Source organism: Electrona antarctica, assembly GCF_951216825.1.
Source record: "Electrona antarctica genome assembly, chromosome: 13".
Classification (NCBI taxonomy): domain Eukaryota; kingdom Metazoa; phylum Chordata; class Actinopteri; order Myctophiformes; family Myctophidae; genus Electrona; species Electrona antarctica.
This window is the reverse complement of record NC_136794.1, coordinates 9,258,173-9,285,655: the sequence shown is the minus strand read 5'-3', so window position 1 is coordinate 9,285,655 and position 27,483 is coordinate 9,258,173. Positions and strand designations below refer to the sequence as shown.

The window sequence follows — 27,483 nt, the reverse complement described above, 5'->3', positions numbered from 1 at the left end:
AATCAAACAAACAAACAAACAAGCATGTCTACCCTGTTACACTAAAGTAGAGGAAATTGTTATATTTTCATAATTCTGAAAATATGGTTGATATTATATATTACAATTATTACACAGTAATTCGCAATGTACTACCATATACTTCATTACATGTCCCCCCTATACTAAATGGATATTGAAATAATGGTTTTTCTGACAGCTGAACATGCCCTCTTTCAGAAAAATAAAACAAAACGAAAAATCCTGTAAAATATATATATTTTGTTTGGAAAAAGTTCTAGTCCACACTCCACAACCTAAGCTTGGTCACCGGAAGTTCCTTACGAACAAACCCGGAAGCGCCAGTTTATAAATAATACAAACGCGTTATTAATACAGCGTGCGTTTTATTATGGTTTTAACTTTATCGTACTCAGATTTAACGGGGGGAACTGTCATGTGAACCGAAGATTACTTATTGCTAGCATTTGGAGATCGCGTTTGGTCAATCAGTAAGTTAGCTTTTGTTTTAGCTTGTTGGACAATGTATGCAGCTTCTTTTAGCTAATGCTAAATCTGGTACAGCACTGTGTCTGTCTTGTTATAAATATTTAAAGAAAAACAATGAACCGTCATTGTGGTTTGCCTGATGCAGGCGGCTTATAACCGGACTGTTTTGATGTTGACAACAATGTATATTAACAAAATAAACATCAAAACATTGTCCTCAATGCTACCGACTAGCTTAGCATTCTAGCTAGCTATCAGGTCAGCCATTTATGCACACGAACACAATGCAAAGAGCAAACTATGCTACACAGTTTTGGATACTGAAATCATTTAGGAGAGTTGAATTGAGCTGTAATTAAATACCAAGCTTATGATTAGCATAGCTTGGTTCCCCCCACATTCAGAATAGCCCAAAATGAACAGATTTGGTCCATTTGCTCACTTAGAAGTGTATATTTGTACGTCTCTAAATGTTATGATGAATTGAAAACGGTGGACCCTCTTGTAAACAAGTGTAATGCTGTATGGTGTCGTCCACGCACAGTTAACAGTTTTTGTATTGAGCTGTGCTTAAAATGTACTGTAATTCTGCAAACGGTTAATAAATACTTCAATCAATCAAAACTGCTTGAACACAGGGTGCACTTTTCAGCATAGACGTAACGTTACAGCAACATTGCTGCATCTCTAACCTTTCTGGGCTGCTGCCAACATCTTTGTTGGCTAGTTGGCCTTTAAGCACAATTTGGCTCCTCTCGGGGCCCTTGTTTACCTTTCCTGTATTTGTGGGGGGGGAAGGTAAACAAGGATCCCGAAATGCGCTAAGCATAATGTAATGTCTGCTACCACAACACCTATGCTGCCAGTATGATTGTCACGATCGTTTGCTTCTTTGTTTAACTCAAGATGTCATGTTGTGTTTTAGAGTAGACCAACACAACAGTGATCAAGCATTTTAGAACTTGTTTTGAGTTACATAGGGGTGCTTCCATATGTATATGGCCTGACTCACACCTTCGCATCTAGCATACAACATTGATGCATGCTAGATGTATGAGACTTGTTTACTGATGCAAGCTCGCAATGCATTTCCAATGGAAGTCACATGGTTTGACACAACATTTGTGTTGTACGGCTTTCGGCTGTGTTTCGACTGCCCCCCTCCCCCTCATGCAACAAAAATGTTGTGTCAAACCATGTGACTCCCATTGGAAATGCATTGTGAGCTTGCATCAGTCAATAAGTCTCATGCATCAGCTATACATCAATCTGTTGTGAAGGTGTGAGTCAGGCCTATGGGTGCTTCCATCTTCTTCTAAGCTTCCATTAAGACTAGAGCAATTCTGCTGGTTTGACTTGGGTTCAACAGTTAAACTACCGGTATTCGATTTCATTTCGCCTGTTTACAGGCTCACAACACGCCACATTGTGTTTTGTTGTTGTTGTGGTGAATCGGTGGTTAATCAGACATGTATTTAATCGATTCTAAAACATATTATAATACTGTTCACAGTAATATAACAAAAAATCACACCCGTGTGAACTGAGTGGTGTAAGGTTTTATATAGCATGATCAGCTGTGGTCTGACGTAATGTCTGACGTAATGAAATCACACCCGGATGTGATTTCACAACTGGCTTTTTTTGTGCAGAAAAAATGAGCATGGTTGCTACGGTCATCCAGTTCACCCGGGTGTGATTTAATTACGTCAGAAATTATTTTGAACATAGCAACCATGCTCATTTTTTTCTGCACACAAAAGCCAGTTGTAGGAGTGGTTTACACCACTCAAAAACCACACCCATATGCAGTGAGGGGCACTCTTATCATCATACATCATCATCATCTCATTCCAGCCAATCACAATTTGCGTCCTCACTTTTGTCTTCAATGTTTGTGTTTACACAAACACTCCAAACTGATCATTCATTGTCAAAAATGGCATTCAATGTTTGTGTTGGGACAATGTTTGTGTTTGCACAAACACTCAAAACATTTATAGATTGGAAATGTATCGTAATGTTTGTTGAAATATGGAATGTGACCGTTACGTGATCATCTTGCAGAGTTTTCCTTGCTGTGCCCTGCCCAACTGTGGAACTATGATGTCATCGCACAGAAAATCCTTCTCGCTTGCTGTTGACAAAGACAAATCGATGGTATGTATGGCATGCTGTATCCTAGTCTTCCAGCAGCAGCTTCATCAATATACGTTGTTGCATGCTGTATGTATGTATGTATGTAGTATACATACGATTAGAACATAGAATAGTTACTATCTACAGGTCAGTGCATGGCCTATTTTTGCTCCTGTAGCTTGTATGGGGGGGCGCGGCCGCGGCCACCCGTGCTTTACACACGTCCACTGTATCAAGCCCGGCATTCTTGCCCTGATGAAGACCAGTAATGGTCGAAACATGTTGGCTATTGACTTTTTGAGTGGTGTAAACCACTCCTACAACTGGCTTTGTTGTGCAGAAAAAATGAGCATGGTTGCTATGTTCACCCTGTTCACCCGGGTGTGATTTCATTACATCAGACGTCTGTGCAGAAAAAATGAGCATGGTTGCTATGTTCACCCTGTTCACCCGGGTGTGATTTCATTACGTCAGACATGATTTCATTACGTCAGACAGGCTATATAAGACCGTACACCACTCAGTTCACACGGGTGTGATTTTTAATTTAATAAAGGCTTTCCTCCTTTAACTTTGAGTGCCCGGATGGCCGGATCGTCTCTCTTTTTTCTATGCCTTGCTTGATCCCGTTTGATCTGTGTGAGCACCTATTTACCATCATCACCTTTTTGAGTGGTGCAAACCACTCCAACAACTGGCTTTGTTAGTACCCGTGTGTGTGTGTTTGTGTACCTGTCCCTCAAAAGAATGAGCATGGTTACTATGGTCACTGACATTACGTCAGACCACAGCTGATCAGGCTATATAAGACCTTGCACCACTCAGTTCACACGGGTGTGATTTTTATATCTCCGGTGAGCACCTGGTTATTCCCTCTTTTTCTCCCAGCATAGTAAAGGTCTGCAGATCACAGATCCAAACTGTGCAGGGGTATACATTGATGTGTATTCCACAAAAGCATTCTGCAGTAATCCTCCTTGTGATTTTGTAGATGGGAGTCGATGTCAGAATCCCCAAGATTCATCTTTCACCAGGGTGTGGTGAGATGGAGAAACAGGTCATCATTGCATGGCTACTCTTCTTATGCTTGTGTTCTGATCTGGTGACATTTTTGAGTGGTGCTATAGCCACTCCTATAGACAGCTATGTGTGTCCCTGGCTGTGTCTGTCTCTGCGTCTGTCTGTATGTCCGTCCGAGTTCGGAAATAGCGTTTGTTAACCCCCAAGTGTCACTGTTGCGCAGTCTAACACACACACACACACACACACACACACACACACACACACACACACACACACACACACACACACACACACACACACACACACACAGGCCAGGGAGAAGGGCTTGTACAGTTCAGTACAGCACCACTCACTTCAGCCTGGTCTGATTTGTTTTGTCATAACTTGGCAGTGCTGTAGAAGGGGCTGTTCCAGTGAAGGAACTTGGCAGTGCTGTAGAAGGGGCTGTTCCAGTGAAGGAACTTCCCCTGGAGTGATTTATTGTGGTTTACACCATTCTTTTAGTTTTTGCAAATTAGTCCAGATGTTAGTGTTATATAAATAAGCCTTATTGTTAGGCTATTGTATTACTGTAGCTAGATTGGCTGGCGCTGCCTTTTCTCATGGGGTGAAAGCCAAACTGGCAAAGTTTAATTTAGGGGAGTAAAACATAGCTGCAGCTCCATTTAAAAATTCTCCCTATATATGTCAGACATAATAAATCTAAGTATATGATGGAAAACCAAATAAAAAATCTTAATTCACTAACTGAAACTGCATCCATAATCACACTGAACTTTAAGACATAACTAAAAATACTATATCTTCGTAGCATCGCCTCGCTCATTTCTTTTTTTTTTCATGGACCCCAAGAAGAAACAAAACTAGGATCCTTTTAACTTGATTTATTCACAATAAATTTTGACTGGAATAAAATTACACACCATTTATTTCATGAAGAAATGGCATTCAATACACACTCATTGAATTGTAAAACCTGAGGAGCCTAGTCTTATGAAAAATAAAAAAGCGAATGGCTGTAATGGTGGTGGCTTGCCATCCCCTGCGGTTGACACAGTTTTGCATGATTGCGGTTATTGCAACAGCTCCACGCTCATACAGCTGTTCCCCTTTCCAGCAGATTCACAGGACCAAGATCGCCCGATCAAGAATGATCACGAATGATCTCAAACGCGATGCTATGATGGGAATTACAAGGTAAGAAATGAAAGCTTTAGACTACTAGGGCATAGTAATGCCTGCGGAACACGGAGGGCCCCTTCCCCTGTCTGTCTCCCCATCCAAACTTTGCGGGAGTATACAATTGGCCACATGAAAAGCATTATGTAGTAATCCCCTTTTGATTTGTAGATGTGAAGTCCTCTCAGAATCCCCAAGAAACGTCTTTCACCAGGTTATGGTGAGGAAAAACTTAAAAGAAAATCTTAAAAAAAAAAGAAAAAACATATAAACAGATAGCTTCTCATGCACATCCAGGTGGGGGAGGTGCTGGTAGGCAAGGTGTAAATGCAGGCCAAAGAGAACTTCCCCAGGGAAAGGAAGGGACCGCACACTCCAAAGACTCAGGACAAGATGATTTACTTATGCTTCATTTTTATTGCACGACACGTTTCGCCGTCTGGCTTCGTCAGGTGCTTGCATACATGTGTATATATATATACACATAGGATAGAAAAACAGTAGGTATTGGTCTGGTCCGGCCACCTACACTCCTAATGTTCGTGTCCCGTTCCTGACGAACTTTGCTGTATATGACACTCCCCGTCTCTCTGCCCTCGTTTCCTGTCTGTCTCCACTTTCCACTATAAATAATAGGCAAAAAGACCCCAAAAATATCAAAACAAGTGAGGGGTGCGCTTATCATCATACATCACTTTCCGTGCTCAGCCAATTAAATCATTACAGTACGTGCTACAAACGGACATGCACACAAAGCTGTGCATAGGAGGCTCTAAAAAAAGAAAGAAACGGTAGGTCTGTACCACATGAGGTTAGACATAATGTGCAAAAGAGTGGCAACGCATCTGTTGGTCCACATTAGCCTGGCTAATAAGCCAGGCTAACACTGTCGCGGTATATCAGTCTGGGCTGGCTCCACTTGGATTTCATTTCCCGGGGAACATTTTCTCTTCGACGCAATTGGTCAGAGCTACTGTCAGTCAAAGGTCTCAAGCATTGAACGTCACTGTACCAAAGCCCGCCTATATTGCATACCGTGTCCCGATTGGTCCGACCTGTTCTCTGCTGTAGGAAAGAGGCGTGCTACTGAGCCTCGCCAGACCGTAATCCGCTGGTAGGCAACTTTTTTTTGCCAACGGCTGATTCGGTCTGGTTTATTAACCAGGCTAGGTCCACATAGCAGCAGAGTATGTACTGTACATGAAGTTTGACATGAGTTGCAAAAAGTCGAAGCAAAAGGGCAGGTCCACATACAGTAAGAAGGTAGTCTGCATGTGAGCGTTGTTTATAAATAGGTTTTTGACGTACTGATATACGGATGCCCTTTTTTCACCATAAAGGAATGTTATACCTTGTGTTCAAGCCAGTAAATGATGAGAATACTAAAGTGACATTTTGGGGGTGAAGTACACGTTTAATTTGTTAGTAAGTAAGTAAGCCTGTGTACATCATTATGAATGACTCACTCGCCCAATCATCCAAAAATAATTTCTTTAACCATCACAAGATGTAGTGGATTCTCAGAAATTAATGATTTATTTGAACTATCAGTCATTCCATTGTAGTGTTTACTGGCACAACTTAGTGCAGTCTCTTTAACCATCACAAGATGGAGCACTCTACCATAGTATTTATTTTCTCACATATGTGGCATACAGGTAATGTTCATGATAACATTTCAGAGCTCAGAATAAACTAATATAACTCCTTGAGTACTGCTTTTAAGTGTCCAATGTAGACTTAACCTTTTTCACTTCAGTGGTTGGTTTGGTAAGTTAAGTTGAACTCTAATAATGAACTTTTCAGAATTCCTAACCACTATAATGTAGTTTTTTCTTGTAATCATATCAAGTAGGCCTACATTTTCACTGTCAGGGTTAATATTGAGTTATTATCTCAAGTGTTTTTTTCCCAACTGAAGACATAATAATAGATAAAGTGGTTGTTCAATGAATGTTCCAAACACTGTTATTTGCCCTCCTCAAGGCCAAACTGTATGGACAGTGGTCAAGGGCAATTTGGTTCAACCTCTTGTATTTATCTTTACACCTAGTCGTTTTTTCAACTGGTGAGACATTGAACTGTCTAATATTTCTTTGTTTCATTTTATAAAATTAGCAGCTGGGAAAACTAGCATTTCAATATTTTGTGTTTGAAAACTCCACCTCTTCTCTAGTGTAGTACACCGTAAATGGTTAAAACCAAAATCCAAATAGAAGACAAATTAATTTTAAAGTGATATAGAGATCAGGTCACGGTCTCCGTGGCACCTGGTCTCTATATCACTTTAAAAAGAGTAGAATCAACTCCACCTATTTTAAAAGGTGTCGGGTCCTTTCAAACAAAAAAATATATACAAGAAAATACAGTTGTCCTTATTTCCCAGATTTTCCAACGGGCAATGTTATAATAACTTAATTGGTTTAAAACTTTATTTTCTGCTTAGCGGTCCACACTGCCCTATTTTAAGGACATTGTTTACTAGTCTCACAGCTCCACACCAAGCTTATCATGTCCACACACAGACCACATTACTTATCTGCCCCACTCCACTCCTCTATACCCCCCTCCCTGCCCTGACAGTCACCGTCTCGCTATTGGACACTAGGAGTTAACACATAGCATCATCAGAAATGGCAGGGAGTGATAGGAGTCGGAATATCTTCAAGGGACGCAATGAGGCGACGGGGACACCACCATACCAGGAAGCTTTCGACCCACTCTGTCTCTCTCCTTATCCACTGCAGGAAGCCCTGTCTGGTCCTCCTCACAGATGTTTTGAAGACGGAGACGGGCAGAGCTTATCTGGACAGCCGGTTGTGCAGCTGGGGAAGTGAAAACGGCGGGCAGACAACGATGAGCAGTGCTCAAAGTGTCAGTAACGGGAAGAGGGCGTCTCAGAGCTGCAGAGACAGGTCGGGTGCGATTGAGGCCAGGACCTTGGGCTCAGTACGAAAGAGCTCAAGAAGACTCGACCAGGAACCTCTCTCCACTCCCAAACGCGACCCGGAGAGGCTCCCTCTATGCTCCCGAAGGTAAACAGCTTTCTGAACTTCAAACAGTGGTGAAAGCCAAATTCCAATGTCGGCAGGTCACCAGTTTCACCGTAACACCACCATGCTTGAGTGACCGAGTGTGAGTGAGCGAGTGGCCGAGATTTTGGGTATTGGAATTTGGCTCAAATCTCTCCCGACGACCCACAATGCCTTGCTAAAATCACAAGGTGACTCCCAGGTAGTTGGCCGTGGATCAGTCGATAGGACTCTAGTCATTAAACACCAGACTGCGAATAATGAGCTGGAAAATGATCCACAGTCACCCAAAAAACATGTCGGTTCATTTCGTCTCTGAAAATGTATTTTGAGTGGAACCGTGTCTCTTTAATCTTTTTGAGTTTAACCCATTTTGACCTGAGATCAGATTCTAAAAATGTCTTCTACATCCTGACATTTTTCTGAAAAAGTTATGTTTCTATGTCAGTCATTCTTATTTTTCAAAAATAGCAGACCTACAAGCTCGTAGCGCGCCACTCGGTGGCGCGCTATGAGCTTGTAGATCTGCTATTTTTCAATAGCTAAAGCATAACATAATGCTAACACCAAAAGGGGTTCCCGCCCAAAATGGGTTAAGACAGCGTGGTGGGTTTTCACTCCTCAGACCAGAGAATAATGACTAAAAATAGCCATAAAAAACCCTAGGAGGTACACTTTTATTAAGGGTATTTCTGCTGTTTGTTTTAGATGTTTTGCAAGAAACGACCTTTTAATGGCGTTTGGCTTGGCCAACAATGCCGTGGGGCTCTCCACTTTTTCCAGGCAGAAAAGTTGAGTGATTTTATTTGGAAGAATACCACACAGTAGGGGTTCGCAGCTCTAGAAATGCTAGGTCGACTCCTCGCTTTGTGTGATTTGTTTATCTGTTAAATCTTTCTTTTCCATAACCAGTTTCCTTATAATGAAGTACCCTCTCACTATATAAAGTTCGACTCACTGAACTTACTACGTTTGGCATGGCCAATCAGGGTGTTGTAATAATGTGACTGATCATTAGGTTAATTCTTGTTTTCTTTTGAGGTTAAACGTTGAGACTGGCTCAGCAGAAGAGAGCGACGGCGAAGGAGCTGCTGAAGAAGTGGAGGTGGTGATAGACGAAGACAGTTTTGAAGATCGCATGTACACACCAGCTGGAGATCATTCATCAGACGACGAAAAGAGAGATACCGAAGAAGAGTTTGACGTGATATTAGATGAAGACATTGGAGAGGATGAAAACACAGGTATTGGACAACGACAGCTGTCTTTCCTTCATTTATCTGTATGCCTGCCCATAGCCCACTAACGGGCTCAATTGAGTGGTTTGTATACCATTTCCCAGCCAAAACCCGGAGACGGAGGGAGTGCGTGATGATGTGTGTATCCTAGGAAACGCTCGTTTAGCTCATCGACCACAGCTTGTCAACTCAGACTCAGGCCATCAGCTGCTCACTCTGGTTGGGAGCATCTCACTAGCCTCAAGGCCTCACTGTCGGTCGTTCCCAAGTGATTGCCTGGTTCCCAAGTGATTGCCTGGTTCCCAAGTGATTTAAAAAGTCATGCATTGGTTCCCAAGTGATTTAAAAAGTCATGCATTTGTTGTAAAACCTTCCACATAATGCCAGACATTGAGTGAACCAGAACTGCCCCCCTAAAAATTGGCTTGGCAATGCCATGCACACAGTTCTGATTACATTGTTGTCCTTTTGGTGACATCATTAAAAGTCCTGGAGATGAAACCCCATCTCCACCATCCTTCTTATATGGTTCCTCCCTGCCCCTCATTCAAGGAGCTCTCCTACTTGGGAGAGGTATAGTGACCCTCCTGGCCTCACTCCCAGGGTAAATAAACAAAAGAAATGCTGCACTTTATAGTGCTGTAAAAACTAAATGCGCTGAATTTATTCTGCCCCCCCCCCCCATGGACACCATATGGCCTCATCTGAACTTTTGGGCATTTTGTTTTTCCACCACAGTGTTCGTTGTTTGTGCAGTAGATTAATGATGGTGTGTGTGCTTCTGCAGACTGTGGGCTGATGGTGAATTCGGGGCCAGTACAAGACCCAGTTGGACATGTGCCGGCCGCAGTACACAGCACCAAGTGGAAAGACCCTGGAGACGAGGAATTCCATGGCAAGGTGGGTTCTATGCATGGAAACGGGGGAAACAATGGTAGCTACAGTTCCGATTTAAAATGGTACAGTATTGCAATTTGACTTATCTATTTTTGTTGAGATGAGATGTTGAGATATATTGTGATTCTGTAAGCAGGGCGATATATGGGGATGAAAAGAAAATATTATTGTCATAGTATTACGACACACGACTACAGTATATGCATACATTCTAAGTAAAGCAAAGTTATCTTTTTAATGTAATCAGAACAGTGGTGGTGGTTATAATTTAGCTATTGAAAAATAGCAGATCTACAAGTTCATAGCGCGCCACTCGGTGGCGCGCTATGAACTTGTAGGTCTGCTATTTTTTGAAAAATCGTGAAAATATTTATTTCAGAAAACTTGGAGGATTTAGAATAATTATTTTAAATTTTGAGGTCAGGCCTAAATGGGTTAAACAAAACTGTAACGTCTAGCATTTGTCCATATTAGTAGTAACTAGGGCATTAAGCAACTAGTCGACTAGTTTACTAGTCGACTAGTAAATCCACTAATTTTTCTAGTTTTTTTTCTCGTTTTTTTTACATAATAGGTGGTTAAACAACTAGTCGACTAGTAAACTAGGCAACTAGTCAACTAGTAAAAATGACTAGAAGTGAATGCCCTAGTAGTAACGCTGCTTACTTTTGTCACCCCTAGTCTTACAACCCTGTCCAGCTTGTTCTCACGATGTGTCTTTTAAATCCCTCCCCGCTTCATCCTGCGGCGTCGTCTCAAAAGAAGAGGAAACGGGAGTCTCTGAAGCTCAACTGCAACGGCAGAAACACCCCCAGACGACGCAGCAGGGAGAGTGTGTTACGTCTCTCCTCCGGGGAGGCGAGCGGAGCCGAAGGACCGGCCAACAAACGTCTCTGTCCGGAAGACAGCGGGGGAGGCGACGGCGGCCAGTCTGAGACTCCGGAAAGCGGGTTCGTGCAGATCACCGTAGAAGAGGCAGCGGAGGAAGGCAGTCTACATTCAGTCGGCAGTCCTGGAGGAAGCCTCGGGTTTTGCCCCTCTCCCAGCCATGATGATGATGTGGTCAGAAGTGGTCACTCTGAACCTAGTGAGTGTGTATATAAATCTGTTGACATGTCACTTTAACCCATTTTGGGCGGGAACCCCTTTTGGTGTTAGCATTATGTCATGCTTTAGCTATTGAAAAATAGCAGATCTACAAGCTCGTAGCGCGCCACTGAGTGGCGCGCTACGAGCTTGTAGGTCTGCTATTTTTGAAAAATCGAAGAACCACTGACATAGAAACATAGCTTTTTCAGAAAACTGTCAGGATTTAGAAGACATTTTTAGAATCTGATCTCAGGTCAAAATGGGTTAATCATGCACGTGATTACATTATTGACATTTATATGCTGGTTATGTTTTTCCATCTGCACAAGAAGCATTTGTGCATTCTGTAGTGCTATTTATCCGTTTATTTTATTTTTTTATCATGCACTTTGAACTTTGTGTATTTGATTCAACTGTGCCTTCCTGTTATTGGACTTGTTCTGTGTTCTTTTCTTCTCTATTCACTCTTTCCCTATTCTGACCCTTCCTTGCAAATGTTGAGCTTGCACAAAAAAATATTTATTTTACACCCAGTAATCGTGTGACGTGACAAGGAAGTTTATTCTTATTCTGACATCACTTATAAACACAAATGGCAGCAACCACAACATTGTTCGTTATAGATACAAAAAAAACTCAGTGTTAATTTAACTCTGAGAGTGCATCAGTGGAACCAAATGGTCCCATAAAGGCATGCGTGTAATTCTAAAGTGAGCAAGAGTGTGTGGGCATGCAGTGCACAGGGTTCAGACTTGCTTCCTGCCTTCAGCTCCACCATGTGCCCGTCAAGGCTTACTGTCCTTGGCTCTCATTCGAAGTTCCCGTTAATCCTCAATCATGCAGTGACATATACGAGGATGTCTGTGTGCGAATGCATGCACACGCACGCGTGTGTGTGTGTGTGTGTGTCAGTATGTTATCTTGAGAAGGAGCAATATAGTGCTAGAGTGTGAGAGCCATGCAACAAACTTAAAGTGTGCTTTATTTATCCTTTTTTCAGTTGTGCTGTCCAGTGACGATGAGGAGGGCGGTGCAGACCCAGATATGGTCAGAGCCAAAGAGACTCGGACACAGCTCACACAGGAAGATATGTCAACACAGGAACTACACTCTGACATGGACGAGGTGGGAGGAAGATCAACTTGTGTGCTCCTTTTTCCACCTGTATTGTCCGTCCTAACACAGACAATGTGTAGTTCATAATTATTATGAGCTACACTTTGTCTGTGTTTGGATAAGGATCCTTTTAAATAGGTGAAACATCTAATTGTCACCAGAGTAGGGCTGTACAATATATTGTTATATCAATATTGTGATGAGTCTGGGATTTTGGATATCATGATCAATACTGTTATGTTGTGACAGTATTTTAATCAAAAGACATTCCTACTTTAAACATATAAAAAATAAGCAGATACAAGCTAAGAATGCATCACAGTGCAATGCGTTGTGATGTGTTGTGAGCTTGTTGGCTATATTTTTGGGGGTACATTTTAACCAAGCAAAAGCACACCTACAGGCGACAGGTGCGTAGGAGAGGGTAAAGTGCCCGACAATGAAAAAGAACAAACACCTGCACACTGTCTACAAATGCAGTGAAACAACTTTAATATCATTTCTACGTATAGAGCTTTTATGCTTGCTTATCCTTTGTTTCAATTTCCTAGTGGTTTTGATAACATTAGGCTACATTTTAACAAAATTATATCTTTGCAATATTGATATTTGGTTAAAAAATATTGTGATATTTGATTTGATCCATATCGCTGCTAAAACGGATCATATGTGTGTCAGCAGATTTGTCTACTCCACTAACCTGGCATTTAAAACCAAAGTTCAGTTTGGCATACTTGGCCTGACCCTGTTTCTTGTGCGGTGTGTGTGTGTGTGTATGTGTGTGTGTGCGAGAGAAGACAGACTATTCACCCACTGCACACAAAGTGGAAACCGAGCTACACTTCCTAACCATCTGTCCATTGTACCAAGACATCAGAGACACATACTTCCCACAGATTACAACCACACACGGAGATTTTGAAAACATGACCAATGACAAAAAAACTCCCATATCTGCTGGGCGAAGTACAACAATGTGCAAACACAGCAGCAAGATTTGTGAGTTGCTGTGATAGGAGAAGGATATCAAACGGAACACAACCACCCTAAAGACTAATCATTGTGTATATTCCTGCACTATACCTGCATCCAGTGATCTTGGTACATAGAAATTGATCTATTGAAGATTCTGACTTTCAAATGTACATAAGTTTTGTTTTGATTGTATTGCTGTATTGTTGTATTGTGCTTTCTGCTTTGGCAATGTAAACGTATGTTTATGTAAACGTATGTTTTCTCATGCCAATAAAGCCCATTGAATTGAAATTGTGTGTGTGTGTGTGTGTGTGTGTGTGTGTGTGTGTGTGTGTGTGTGTGTGTGTGTGTGTGTGTGTGTGTGTGTGTGTGTGTGTGTGTGTGTGTGTGTGTGTGTGTGTGTGTGTGTGTGTGTGTGTGTGTGTGTGTGTGTGTGTGTGTGTGTGTGTGTGTGTGTTTGTGTTTTGCAGGTCGTGCGTGTGGTGATCGAAGACCCTAATGTGGTGGTGCCAGTCCTCACAGAGCCCCACATGCCCAGTCCTTACTCCCTACTGCCCTTCTCTGCCTTCCACTGTGGAGGTTGTCGCGCGGAGGCTAATGGAGACATCATGGTAACCCCCAGACATGGCAGTCCTGTGCAGTTGTACTCAAAAGTGTCACCTGTGGTGGTGGTGGTGTGTAACACGTTGTTTTATCCCCTACACAGGCATCAGACCAAAGAATCCTCATACCTTTAAAAGGTAATGTTAATATTATTTCAATCAGAACTGACTAACTCGCACAAGTTCCCTCTAGTCTAGGAGATGTTTTTGAACGTGCCTAAGCTGTCAAGAGTATGCTTGATTTAGCAAGTGACCTGTCTGTAACCTTCAGTGTGGGGCTTTTTAAACTCTGACCCTAGATAACTCCTCAAGTCCTCAGCTCATTCTGTTGTAAAGCTCACTGTCTGCAAACCATCCCCTCACTGAAACGGTACCAACAGCTATGTCAACAAGGAAGTGCGTGTGCAATGCATGCGCTCGGATTAGACCCTCAGGGCCTTAGTTCACCTGTTCCATTTTGAGCCCCTGAAATCTTTCTTTAAGGAGCTTAGTGTGTGACATATGATGTACTGTGTAAATATGAAATGCATGGTTATCTGTGTATGGAACTAAGCTACATGTAATCCCCTACCTTGTAACATCTTGTACTAACATCTTGTACTGACTTTCACTGAATTCACATACCAGTACCTTTTGATTACTTTTTACAATGAGCGCATTAAAATAAGTGTTATGAGCTGAATATCCAAAGCAGGCCCACTTAGTTTTTTTTTTGTTTGTAACACATTTTTTTCAACCAGTGTTAATTGAGTAATCCTGGGCTCTACACTCCCTCTGCCAACCTGGGGAGAGCAACGGACTGACCTCATGCTTCCTTCTATGCATGAGGAGTCCAAACCGCTTCTTTTCACCTGACGGGGGGGAGTTTCCCCGGTTGGACGTGGTGTGTGGCAGGAACACGTTATTCCAACCAGTTCCTTTCCCCTCCAGGTGCCCCGGCTGGCCAGGGGGAGGCAGTTTAGAGGCCAGGATTACTGCATGTTTGTTTTAAAGATGCATACTTTTTCCTCCTTACGGGAACCCATTGAATGTCTTTATGCTAAACTTATAAAGGCTACAGTATACTTAAAAATGTGTCTCTGAGTACAAACCGCTTTGAGTACTGAATGTTGACCCCATTATATACGGTATACACAGTGCTGAAGAACTTTGATTTTGACGCTTGGATCTGATAGTGGAAATAAAACAAAAATAAATGGCAAGCACCTTGAGTTTCTGACCAATCACACACAATGTTCACATTGGTGTCTCTGTGGTGATGTTTGGCTACTTATAAATTCTTGGAGGCGCAGGAACTGCAAAATGAACTTCGACAAGGCAGTGCGTTTGTTCATTTTCTCCGCAATGATGTAATGCTGTTCTTATTAGCACGCCAACCGTCTTTTAGGCAAGACGTATGCTGTAGCTGTAAGCCTGTCCAAAAGTCCTACATTACTAGAAAAGAGAGGAAAAAAAACTCAACCAAATAAGCGTCAGGTTGCTGGATGACAGCAGTTGTACAATTGCAGTCCTCTGCTTGAAAGTACAGTAATCCTAGGCTTCATAATTAGATTTAATTTTTTTAATTGAAAATGCAAACATTTTGAAAATGTAATGATTGAGCTTCAGTTATGTCTGACAACTTGCGTTCATCTAGTGGTAAAAATGCGTGAATTGATTTGAGACCGTTTACAGTGCCATGTCATTATTCTGACGTCCCGTCGGTCGGACTGGCCCCATTATAACTAACCCTATCCCTAACCTCACGTTAACCTAACGGTCGGAATAATGGGATGCCGGAATTTTGAGTGGACCCCTGAAGTTGAGCTAGGCTTTAGACGACGGCGAGACTCTTCAGGTCACAGAGAGAAAAATCATTGTTTGCAGCCTGGGTAGTTAGCCTAGGCTAAATGTTAGCCTAGTTAGCCTAGGCTAAATGTGCCTATTGTCCACAGATGTGAGTGGTGAGGTCGAGGTAATGCTGACCCTGGAGCACGAGGAGCTACTGCAGTACAGTGTGTGGGAGATGCGGGATATGTTCTCCATGGGCCTGGCATATGAAGACGTTGAAGGGCTATCTCCTGCGGCTTTCCTCTTGCTGTATGTGTCAGACACTCTGGCCAGAACCATAGAGAGTGACATGCGAAAGCTGTCCGTAAAACCGCTGGAAACCTTTTCCGCCGGTAAGACTTGCCATAACGGTTACACAGATCAAACACTTTATTTTTTATACATTTTATTCAAAGAGTATGACATCATATACAAGTTTCACAGAAAGAAAATACAACTCTTTTTCTCCCACAACTCCTTTCCCAATCCTCCCAACCCACCCACCATCTTTCCCCACGAGACCAGACATACAAACAACATATATACAGGTATAAAACCAATAAGTTGAGTACATAACTAAGATACACACAACATATATACAGGTATAAAACCAATAAGTTGAGTACATAACTAAGATACACACAACATATATACAGGTATAAAACCAATAAGTTGAGTACATAACTAAGATACACACAACATATATACAGGTATAAAACCAATAAGTTGAGTACATAACTAAGATACACACAACATATATACAGGTATAAAACCAATAAGTTGAGTACATAACTAAGATACACACAACATATATACAGGTATAAAACCAATAGGTTGAGTACATAACTAAGATACAAAGAAAGGGATCACATGGTTATGTTCACAGAAATAATTAATAAACAGATCAAACACTTTTAATTTCACATTTTTGGACTGGTGAGACCTTTCTTTTTTTCTTTTTTTTTTCACCAGTGCAAATGCACTTTTAATGCACATCAGACCCCATTCTAACCAGTCTTCCGTGTGTATATTTTTCTCTTCAGGCAAAGCCAGTCCATTCCTCCTCATGTGCCTGAAAGATCCTCTGGTGAGTTTGAAGGGCACATACATGCGTTCCATCCTGGACATTTTGTGTCTCAACGGGCTGGCACAGCAAAAGGGCCTCACAGACTCTAGCATGGGTTATATAGACAAGTATGAGGACATCGTCACACCTTCCCTTTCGATGGAAGACAGTCTGGAGCTGGTCAGAAGAACAGGTCTAGATCCCCACTTGCTCTGCCTGATAGGAGCCGAGGACATGATGGAGCCTGATGAAGGCGGCATGTCCCTGGACTGGGACGATACCGGGCTAAATATGGAACCGGTGCCAGAACCAGACGCGGTGTCTCGGGACAAGCCAGACGTGGATGAGGAAATTGGACAGAAGGAACAGTCTGCTGAGGTGAGGGGGGTGTGCGTGGGTGTGCGTGGGTGTGCGTGTGTGTGCGTGTGTGTGTGTGTGTGTGTGTGTGTGTGTGTGTGTGTGTGTGTGTGTGTGTGTGTGTGTGTGTGTGTGTGTGTGTGTGTGTGTGAGACCATTCGTAAGAATGTGATCACAGTGTGAATGTTGCTTCAGAAGCATCACCATCTTTCCTGACACAAATTTCCTCCACCCAGGAGAGCAGTGCGGAGCCCACACCCATATACAGTGTGTGCCATCGGAGGACCCGAGGGTCCTACTCTGTGTCCCTCTCCAAACCTGACTCCGGCTGGACTAAATATAAACACCAGGGGCTGTCCCGCAGGCATGTAACCACAATGCTGTCGTCGTTACCCACATTCAGCTATTCACTATGAAAGATGTCTAGCCCAAAAGTATTTATTATGATTATGTAGGGCTTAGTAGGTGGTATAGGTGGTTGAAAACTTTAAATTACCTCTAATGAAAACATTTGACATTTATCGCAATGTCATAGAAGATCACTGGCTTTTTTTGGTGCAACCCCCCCCAACCAAACAAAACAAAGTTACCTGTCAACGTACACAACATGTATAGGGTAGCTGGTACCCTCACAAAATCCTGGCCTCTATACTGCCTCGTCTGATGGAGGGGAAAGGAACTGGTTGGAATAACGTGTTCCTTCCACACGCTACATCCTACTGGGGAAACTCCCCCCTGATAAGAAGAGGCCTGCTCACTCCTCACGCATTGAAGGAAGCTCAGTTCGGGGTTCTCCTCAGGTTGGCAGAGAGAGAGAGTAGTGCCCAGGATTACTGCTTAGGAAATTGGCACCGGGTGAAACATTGCATTACAAAATCGTGGGATTTGTAAAGCTTAATTATGACACATCTACAGTACCAGTTGCACTGAAAAAGAAAATATTATTTTATATTAAATTATAATTGATGACATTCTCCTTGTCACTGCTGGTGACATGGTAAAACTCACAGCGTGGGACAGCTATTACCACAGCTGGTAATACCTGGCTCAGACCAGGATGTTACAATATGAATATAATAGCTTATGAGTCAGAGGCAATAACACAAAAAAACAAAAAAAGACTTGCATGCTACTGTATGTAGCCCAGCCGCCCAGTAAGCCTTTGTATATGCAGGACATGTGAATCTAACCTGACTCCACCAGATGGGGCAGCAGAGAGTACACTGGGTTCCAGCTAGAGGTGGGATCAAGGCAGCACTGTGTATGCCTTGATCCCGCCTCTAGCTGCTGCTGATTGGCCAGGCCGTTTTGTGGCCGGGCATCAAGTCTGCCTGAGAGTTCCCAGATGGGAGCAGGAGGGGGGAACCCAGTGTACTCTCTGCTGCCCCATCTGGCGGAGTCAGGTTAATGTGAATCCGCTCATGCTTGAAATTCTGAAAATGTATCTACACCACAAATTAATTTATTCTTATAACTTCAGCCTTGTTGGGTCACAACTGACTTCATAATGTTTGTCTTTCCCCCTCAGTCTGTGAACCTTTTGTGTGGCCTTTTAACACTGCAGTGCTAATTCAATAGGCAGTGATTTTCATATATGGAGGAATGTCCCCTCCATTAATGGTAGTTGAGCTTGTTTCTCTTCCTTCGCTCCTCCTCAGGTTAATCCAGTTCCCTCCTCCGCCTTCAAAAGGAGGAATCACCGTGACGATGGAGGACCTGCAGTGTCTCGACAGTGGACAGTTCCTCAACGATGTCATCATCGATTTCTACCTCAAGTGAGTGGCGTCATTTCTCCGTAGACTGGAAGCGTGGCTTTCGTCAGGTTGTGGAACAAACGTCACAATTGATCTGAGCATATGGATACTGGGATCTGGGAACCCATCGTTAAAAAAAACGGAGGAATCTGGGTGCAAGAGACTGGATGTCGGCAGTTCACTCTCCTTGTGCGCTCCACTTCCGATCGCATGTGTCTTCGCTTACGTTCCAAACATTCCTAACTCTACACATTGTAGCGGGATTTGCCAACAGATTCAGCTGCGTAGCTCTGAATCCGTCTTGAGATATTAGGATACATTATTGGTAGTAAATTAGAATAATAGTAATGCATATATTGAACAGTTTTTTCCATCAGCAGGAAGTCTCATGTCAGTCAGGTTTTAGAAACCATTTCAAAGGTGGTGGATGTGTGTTTCTGAATCAGATACCTGATCCAGAATGCCTCTGCCGAGGTGGCCGAGCGCTCGCACATCTTCAGCAGTTTCTTCTACAAGCAGCTGACTCGCAGAGACAACGCCAGCGAGGACGGCACCAGTGCCTCGTGAGTAGTCGCCCATCTGTCTTGCCCACATTCGCTGATAAGAGAGAGGAGTGTATTTTGAAGGGGTTCTTATTAACCACACAAACCTCTTCCTGGCATAATGGGTGAATATTCAGCAAAAATAGCAGATCTACAAGCTCAAATCATGTTGCGACACGTGAACCGCTGTGAGCTTGTAGATCGGCTATATTCGCTATTTGACATACAACCAAGTCTATAGGGTTTAAAGACGCAATGACACACACGATGTTTGATTCTGCATATCACGTGATTGACAGCCTGTCAACTGTTGTGTCTGCTATTCAGGTATATAACAAGTGAAGCGCAAGAAATATATATATAGAAAATCAGACCCGTCTGAAGTGAGTACTGTACTGTACTGTACTGTACTGTACTGTACTGTACTGTACTGTACTGTACTGTACTGTACTGTACTGTACTGTACTGTACTGTACTGTACTGTACTGTACTGTACTGTACTGTACTGTACTGTACTGTACAAGCCCTCCTCCCTGTGTCTGTGTGTTAGGCTGTGCAACAGTGACACTTGGTGGTGAACAAAGGCTATATTTTCATGCTCGGGCGCAGGGACAGACCCAGGGACCCAGGGACACACACATAGCTGTCTATAGGAGTGGTTGCACCACTCAATTTTTTTTGTCATAATGTCTTTAGATGGTTAATGTTTTTGCTTTCCACCTGTCCTGCCCTCAGAAGTCAGAGACAGCGGCGTCACCAACGAGTGAAGACCTGGACACGACATGTCGACATCTTCAACAAGGACTTCCTGTTCGTGCCTGTCAATCAGGAGTGAGTGCCATGCGTGAACGCACGCCCATAGCACAGTACAGTACAGTACATTAACACAAACACACTCAGAACTGCACTTAAAACACTTAATTCACAGTCCTCTCTCATTCTTGATTCAGGTCTCATTGGTATTTGGTAGTTATTTGCTTCCCTGGTTTGGAGGCGCCGTGCTATGAAGTCCAGTTGAGCCCAGCCTCGCCTAAAGGAGTGCAGGACACCACGTCTGCCGAGCCCCACGCCGAAGAAGAGACCCACGAGTCTAAAAAGTCCAATGGTGCCACGGAGGCAGCACTGCACGGATCTCTCACAGATCTCACAGAAAACCAAGACACTCAGTCCGGTATGTCTTCAATGCTATCTGCCTTAACCAAACACATGTCTGCTCTGAGATCAATGCAGTTGTTTGTGTTTAGGATTATACATTTTTTGCACAATCAAGCAGCACTGTTGGGCTCATGGCGTGATTATTACTGTTTCCAAAGGTGTTCCTGAAGATCAAGAAGACGCTACCAAAGAGCCACCACCCGGCCCACTGGTAGGATCTCCTGGAATCTTTACTGTCTGTCCACAAATTGAATTATTATTATTCTCGTGGCCACTAGAGCGAGGCACATTTTGACCTGGCAGAGTTCTAGGTTTCTTTTCGATGTGGTACCAAAGAGGCCAGCCGTCTAGAACAGGGCTGGTGTATAATATATGTAATTAATTAGATTATATACACGGTGTATAATTCACCGCATTACCCGCTGCTGTTCATTGGAGCAATGCATCAACACGGCGGCCATATTGGCAGGGGCATGCTGTGGCTCCTAATGCATGTATGCCCCATGTATTGCCACTGAAGCGGGAGGCCTCTCTCCACTATTAAAATCATAACTCACTGAATTATCAACCAATTGTCAGGCAGTTTGGTTTATTGCAAATGTTAAAGACATGTAGTTATGTTTTGATACAGGACACTTGGTTAAATAAATAAAAATGTGGGTTTTCATACCAAAACAGCACATACACAGATATATACTGTAATGGTTATAAAAAACAGAGGAAAGTTTTAGTTTATTTTCTTTCTTTCTTTCTTTCTTTCTTTCTTTCTTTCTTTCTCTTCAATCTGAGGCACATCAATTATTTATTCCGATTTCATTTGTAGAACTGCACAGAGAAGACCTGCAAAAGAAAGAAAGTTTGCAAGAGGTGAGTGCAAGGTTCTGCATAAATCTACAGGGCTGGGTGCACTTTGCTCAGTATGTCTTCCCAATTTGACCGGTGAGAGTTTGAGTTTTGTGTAGCATGCCATGCTAATTAATATCAGCTGCGGACAGAATTTCAATGTGAGGCTTACTGCGGTTGGGTCTACCCCAAAGTTTTAACTGCAGCCTCGGAGCAGACGTGTAAACGTGATTCGTTTTTTGGGGGGTTGGTTCTCTGGTTTTGAATATTTGCCAGTGCTGTTGTTAAAGCTTATACTCTTTGGCATCATTCTCTGAATTATACGGTGTAAAATTCCATGTCCCTCTTCAGTAACCTGTAAAACATTCAGTAGGAAATAATGTAAATAATCTCTAGGTGAAGCTCTATAAGTGGTAAAAAAAGCAACATATACAGTCCAGATTTATTTCATCCATCCATCCATCTTCAACCGCTTATATGTAGTCGGGTCGCGGGGGCAACAGCTCCACCAGAGAGCTCCAGACTTCCCTCTCCAGAGCAACATTAGTAACTTCATTCTCTGGGATCGCAAGGCGGTCCCCGGCAGATATTGAAGATATAAACCCTCCAACTCATCCTTGGTCTGCCCTGGGGGCTTCTTCCAGCGAGGACATCCCTAGGGTGACGCTCGAGAGGCATCCTAACCAGATGCCTGAACCACCTAAGCCGTCTCCTTTCCAAGCGAACAAGTAGCGACTCTACTCAGAGAGTTCCAAATTACTCTGTGCAGTTTAAGTCCCCTGGTGTGGTTTTAATCCTCTCCGTTCAATTGACTCTGAGTTATTAATCCCATAGCCAAATGGTTTCAAAATCATCATGTCTACCGGAGGCATAGAATTATTATTTGTGAGGGCGTGAGATTGGGCGTGGTCCCTTCTCCACCGAGTTACTCCTCCAGTAAAACCGAGTGTCACACTGGACGTCTTGTGAAATAACTGTACTGCATGTCTCTCCAGACCCTGCATTCTCATTATGGACTCCCTTAAAATTTCCCACCATGAGCGAGTCTTCAAACTTGTGCGGGAGTAAGTATGAATATTCTACTAGTGTGTGTGTGTGTGCACATGTGCATGTATGCAAGCATCTATGGGTGTAGTATGTAGGTCTATATAGTGTAAAGATTTGTTGTTTGTCAATGTATTTGCCACTGTTGTCCTGCACTTTTTTGCCATGAAAAAAATATTGTGTAAGTGTTGTTGCTATTTTTGTAACTGGGGCGGCTGTGGCTCAGGAGGTAGAGCAGGTCGTCCAATGATCCATGGGTCGGCGGTTCGAATCCCGGCTCCTCCTGTCTACATGTCGAAGTGTCCTTGGGCAAGACACTGAACCCCAAATTGCTCCTGATGTGCTGGTTGGTACCTTGCATGGCTTCCACCGCAATCGGTGTATGAATGTGTGTGTGAATGGGTGAATGTAATGCTCAATCTATGTAAAGCGCCTTGGATAAAGGCGCTATATAAATGCACCATTTACCATTTACCATTTACCATTTAACTGTTTTTTACTGTTGAGACCGAAGACACATTTCCATACGTGGACAATAAATGAAACTAACTAACTAATAATCCATATGTGTGTGTGTGTGTGTCAGGTACCTGCAGACGGAATGGGAGGTCCGAAGGGGCTCCGTGAGGGACTTTGGTGCCGAGCAGATGAAGAGCTCACACTGCCGCGTCCCCCTGCAGGACAATACCAGCGACTGCGGCCTCTACCTGCTGCAGTATGTCGAGAGCTTTTTAAAGGTGAAGTACTTACTACAAAAAAATCTCCTAAGCTTTCTTTTCAGTTTTCTTGTGCTTGATCAAACATGTTGAATTCATGCTGCACATGTGCTCACGTCACTGTAAAAACACTCTTTTACCTTTAGGACCCTGTGGTTCACTTTGACCTTCCTCTATACCTCCAACGCTGGTTTTCACGGCAGCAGGTGCGACGGAAACGAGACGAGATCAGGGACTTGGTACTTCATCTTAACCGTCGACAGAACCTAACATAATCCTATCATGTTTGTGTAGAAATCACCAATATTACTGCTCATACTGAGCAATAGATATTCAAATGTGAATGGAAATTATTTCCTTTCCTTTGCATTTTTTGTTTTAGTTTTTTAAGCTGTATGACGCATTACCGTTCTTGAAATTAGAAGAGTTTGACTAGCTGTGGTTTGACTTGAGTCATATTTGACATCTTGAGTACCGGTATGTGAATATGAAGGGACATCTCACTGTCAAATATAATTTGACAATGCAAACGCAGTTTTGTTTTAAACATTGTTTTTAACAATATTGCCAAACAATTTGTCTGTCAACAGACGCATCCATATTACGTTTTTAAATGCTTGTGTGCCCCACTGCCTTTAAAGTTTAAACATAATGTAGTACTACAAACATGCCCATACAGTTTTACAGTATTTGATAGTATACAATTGTTGGTCTTAACGATGTCATGAAGTGGAATATATGATTTTCACACATAATATGCAATTAGTTTCTGTCAAACGAAAACACATGATTGCATCAGCAATCCCTCATGAATAATCACGAATCATCGCCAGCTGTTTATCATCATGGAGAGTTGGAGTTTGGCGGCACTCGGTTGTGGATATAATTCCAGATGACAGCGGGCGCATTACAAACTTTCAAGTTTTAACCCATTTTGGGCGGGAACACCTTTTGGTGTTTTAAACATTGTTATAATTTAGCTATTGCAAAATAGCAGATCTACAAGCTCATAGCGCGCCACCGAGTGGCGCGCTATGAACTTGTAGGTCTGCTATTTTTGAAAAAAATTGAAAATATTTATTTCAGAAAACTGGAGGATTTGGAAGATTTTTTTTAAATTTTGAGGTCGGGCCTAAATGGGTTAAACTTATAAACAGTACACCAAAATATGAGGTGAGAAACAGGCAATGCGGTAACAAATATCCTTCATCACGGCATCTCTCTCTATGCATCAACATGTGACTGGCCGAGACACAAAAAAGGTTGTTAAAAAGCCATTTCGTGACATCTTTAATACATTTTCCATTCACAGATTTTATTCAATGATACATCTCTGTATATTGTTCATAATGCGACTATTTTTTTACTAATACAACACAACTAGTATTTACAATGTATGTGGCTGCATATCGTCTAAAATGGCAAGCCACAGCCACCGTTTCCTATTCATGCTCAGTTTTATTAGTTTTTATTTGGGTATTTATTTGTTTCCAATGTTCAGATTTTTTTTATATCCAGTACATTACACAGACAAAATTCATTAAAACTTGTAGAGTGAATTACATTTATGTTGTTCTGGTCTTTTGACAATCATTCACCCCTGTTCATCCCTGAACAATGGTGGGTGGATACTACCGCTATATTATTTTGTTGTATATTTGTGTTACTGTGTCATAGCCCTGAAACATGACGCAACTGAAGCCAGTTTTACGCGATTGCTACATTTACAGAGAGTACACGTGTACATAAACATTCAGATTTCAAATATAAAGTACTCACCACGTGTGCCATGGGTGTTAGAGATTTGCTGGTACAGCGATTAGCATTGCTGCATTCTGCGTTGTTTAATTAAAAGGCCTTTTTATCCGAGCGCCCTGGTTACTTTTCTCAAACGGCGTCCGTTCGGAAAACTCACGGTTGCGCACCGGGAGCGCACTCGCCTATTAGTTTGTATTAGCAGTGCGGTCAGCGTGCCTATACCGAACACACCCAGTGTTTCAGAGTGCCACACTCACGTGATGAGTACATTATATTTGAAATCTGAATGTTTATATACACGTTTGCTTTGCAAATGTAGCGATCGCGTAAAACAGGCTCCAGCTGTGCCATGACGCTCGTGAAGTACGAGCATCATGTGAACCATGGCTAACTGTCCCAGCTCCTCATAAAATGCCAGACTTGCTGAATTCTGTAACGGGGCCACTGATTAAAAGATGGCACCATTTTGCCATATCGCAATCGGTCTCAGCACCTAGGCTCCAATGAGTCCCGGTCCCGGTAACCTTTGCTGCATGTCTCTCCCCGCCTCTCACCCCAATTCCTGTCTATTTACTGTATACCATCAATATAGGCATTAAAAGTGTAAAAATAAATATTCTTAGGCCACTGTAAAGATGCATTTTTAAAAGCCATAGACCCTAAGTTTGCTCTAAAGGATCATGATTTACAGTGCCGACTTTTGAATCCAACATAACAATATATTTAAATATTTCCATATTACAATATTCCCCATATCTACTTCTTTCCTAATGTAATCTGTTGAAGCAGGCAGGTATCGGTAGAATGATCAAGACCTTACAATTACCTTTGATAGTGAACACAGAATGGAGACAGGATGATAATTTACTGGGTTCTAATTTATTTACTTACCTTTTTGTATACAATGGTTACTCTTGACCGTTTCAATTTGTGAGGAAAATGACGTTGATCGATAAACTGCTCTGTTATATAGGAGGTTATGTATAAAAATCACACCCGTGTGAACTGAGTGGTGTAAGGTCTTATATAGACTGATCAACTGTGGTCTGACGTAATTAAATCACACCCGTGTGAACTGGGTGACCATAGCAACCATGCTAATTTTTTGGTACGAACAGACACGTAAACTAACAAAGCCAGTTGTAGGAGTGGTTTACACCACTCAAAAATCTGGTGGGGATGTTATCATGAGCTGTTACTTTGGAAGATTTCAGGGATTTGAGCTTTTTCAGTGCCTCCTCGCCAGACACTGCAGGTTGTGTGATTTTGTCCCAAGTCTGTTACTTTACCCGAGCTGCTGGAAATACCTCCATAATTATTGAGGGATGTTCTTGATCTCTGCTATCTTCATATTGAAGAAATCATTCGATGTATCATTCGTTTTAGCGTATGTATTTGCTGAACAAAGTTGCGTATAGTGTGTATTGAGGTTAAGTTGGTCAAGTGGATGCCGAACTGTAAATAATTGAGTAATTAACCCTTGATAAAGTTGCCCTGTGACTGTACACTAACGGCTAAGCTACACCAGGCTTTTCTCGCTCGTTTACCCTAAACGCGCGGCCCGCCCGCGCGCGTTTTGTGCACGAAAAGCCTGGTGTAGCGTGGCCGTTACTACCCATTCACAACTATAATCAGTTCAAGGAACCGGGAGCTGGGATTAATTAGGCACCTGGGTCAGTTAAGTCAGTGACTCGTGACAGTACACTGAAATCCTTAGTATTCAACAACAGGACAAGTCCTAAAGTGTGAGTCGGGGGGGTCAACTTTAGCCTAAGCCTCTGACTCTCACTGCTGTGAATATACAGTGTAAGAGGGGTTTACGCTGTAGTGCCTCAGATCATCTCCAAGCCACTACGACCTGACGGACAGATATAAACGTTTTGTTTGTCTGTATGTGTGTGTGGTCATGGTCAAGGCGAATAAGGGTGTGTGTGTGTGTGTGTGTGACTGTGTGTGTGTGTGTGTGTGCGCGCGCGTCCGTGCGTAGACATGGGCAACATTACCGCAAAGAAGCACTTTGATGTTGTAAAGTAGCTGTTTGTGATTTAAATATCACAGACATTGCATTACGGTTCTGGAAAACCGTCCAGAAATGTCTCTTGAGCTGTTTGTAAAGGGAAGCAGATGGATCAGATCGAGAGGCCTTATAAGTGAAACCAGATCAGCATACCTTCAAGGTGTTTTGTGAAGAAGACTGGTCCACAGAGACACACGCAGTGACGCATGTTCCTTTTTGTTCTGTGAATTATATATATTTTATTTTCAATCGATACAAGTGCAAGTGACTGCAGCCTGGCTGCGTCCTGCAGCAGCAGCCATGATGACCTCTAAAGACCGGGATTGAGTGACGTGACACTGTTGCTGCACCCTCGATTAGCAACTTGTCTGTGTGGATTAGTGCATCACCGTCGACTCACTGCAGGCGGCCTTTGCCCCGACTCCTGTCCACCTTTTCCACACACTAAGCACGCACCATCATCCCCTCCCTGCCCAGTGTCACACCAGAGTAACTTCTTGGCGATCTGCTCTGAAAGGCTTAAACGGTAAACAGGATTAGAAGCAGAGCGGGGGGGGGGGGTGAAAAAAAATCCTCTCCAAATGCCATCTGCGCGGTGCACAGGTAACTGAGGAGCTGTTCGTTCAGCACCACAGGGATACAG

General features: G+C 42.7%; 1 protein-coding gene across 6 annotated transcripts; it reads left to right on the top strand.

The window, feature by feature from the left end:
• The first annotated feature begins 329 nt into the window (after positions 1 to 329).
• On the top strand, positions 330 to 24,745 carry LOC306935861 (uncharacterized protein). Of its 6 annotated transcripts, none has more exons than XM_079519148.1 (23): positions 330 to 491; positions 2,557 to 2,649; positions 3,620 to 3,685; positions 4,772 to 4,848; positions 7,578 to 7,865; positions 8,904 to 9,106; positions 9,888 to 10,000; positions 10,760 to 11,084; positions 12,087 to 12,211; positions 13,648 to 13,788; positions 13,884 to 13,917; positions 15,714 to 15,941; positions 16,632 to 17,032; positions 17,248 to 17,375; positions 18,670 to 18,786; positions 19,212 to 19,328; positions 20,043 to 20,138; positions 20,258 to 20,478; positions 20,621 to 20,673; positions 21,286 to 21,329; positions 22,301 to 22,369; positions 22,936 to 23,086; positions 23,212 to 24,745. In XM_079519148.1, the coding sequence occupies exons 2-23, from the start codon at positions 2,593 to 2,595 to the stop codon at positions 23,338 to 23,340; spliced, it is 3,183 nt and encodes a 1,060-aa protein (XP_079375274.1). In that variant the 5' UTR covers positions 330 to 491; positions 2,557 to 2,592; the 3' UTR covers positions 23,341 to 24,745. The 6 variants fall into 6 exon arrangements, with proteins under 6 accessions (XP_079375274.1, XP_079375276.1, XP_079375275.1 ...); XM_079519150.1 differs by having other exon boundaries at positions 4,769 to 4,848; positions 10,763 to 11,084; XM_079519149.1 differs by having other exon boundaries at positions 4,769 to 4,848; positions 20,046 to 20,138.
• Positions 24,746 to 27,483: the final 2,738 nt, after the last annotated feature.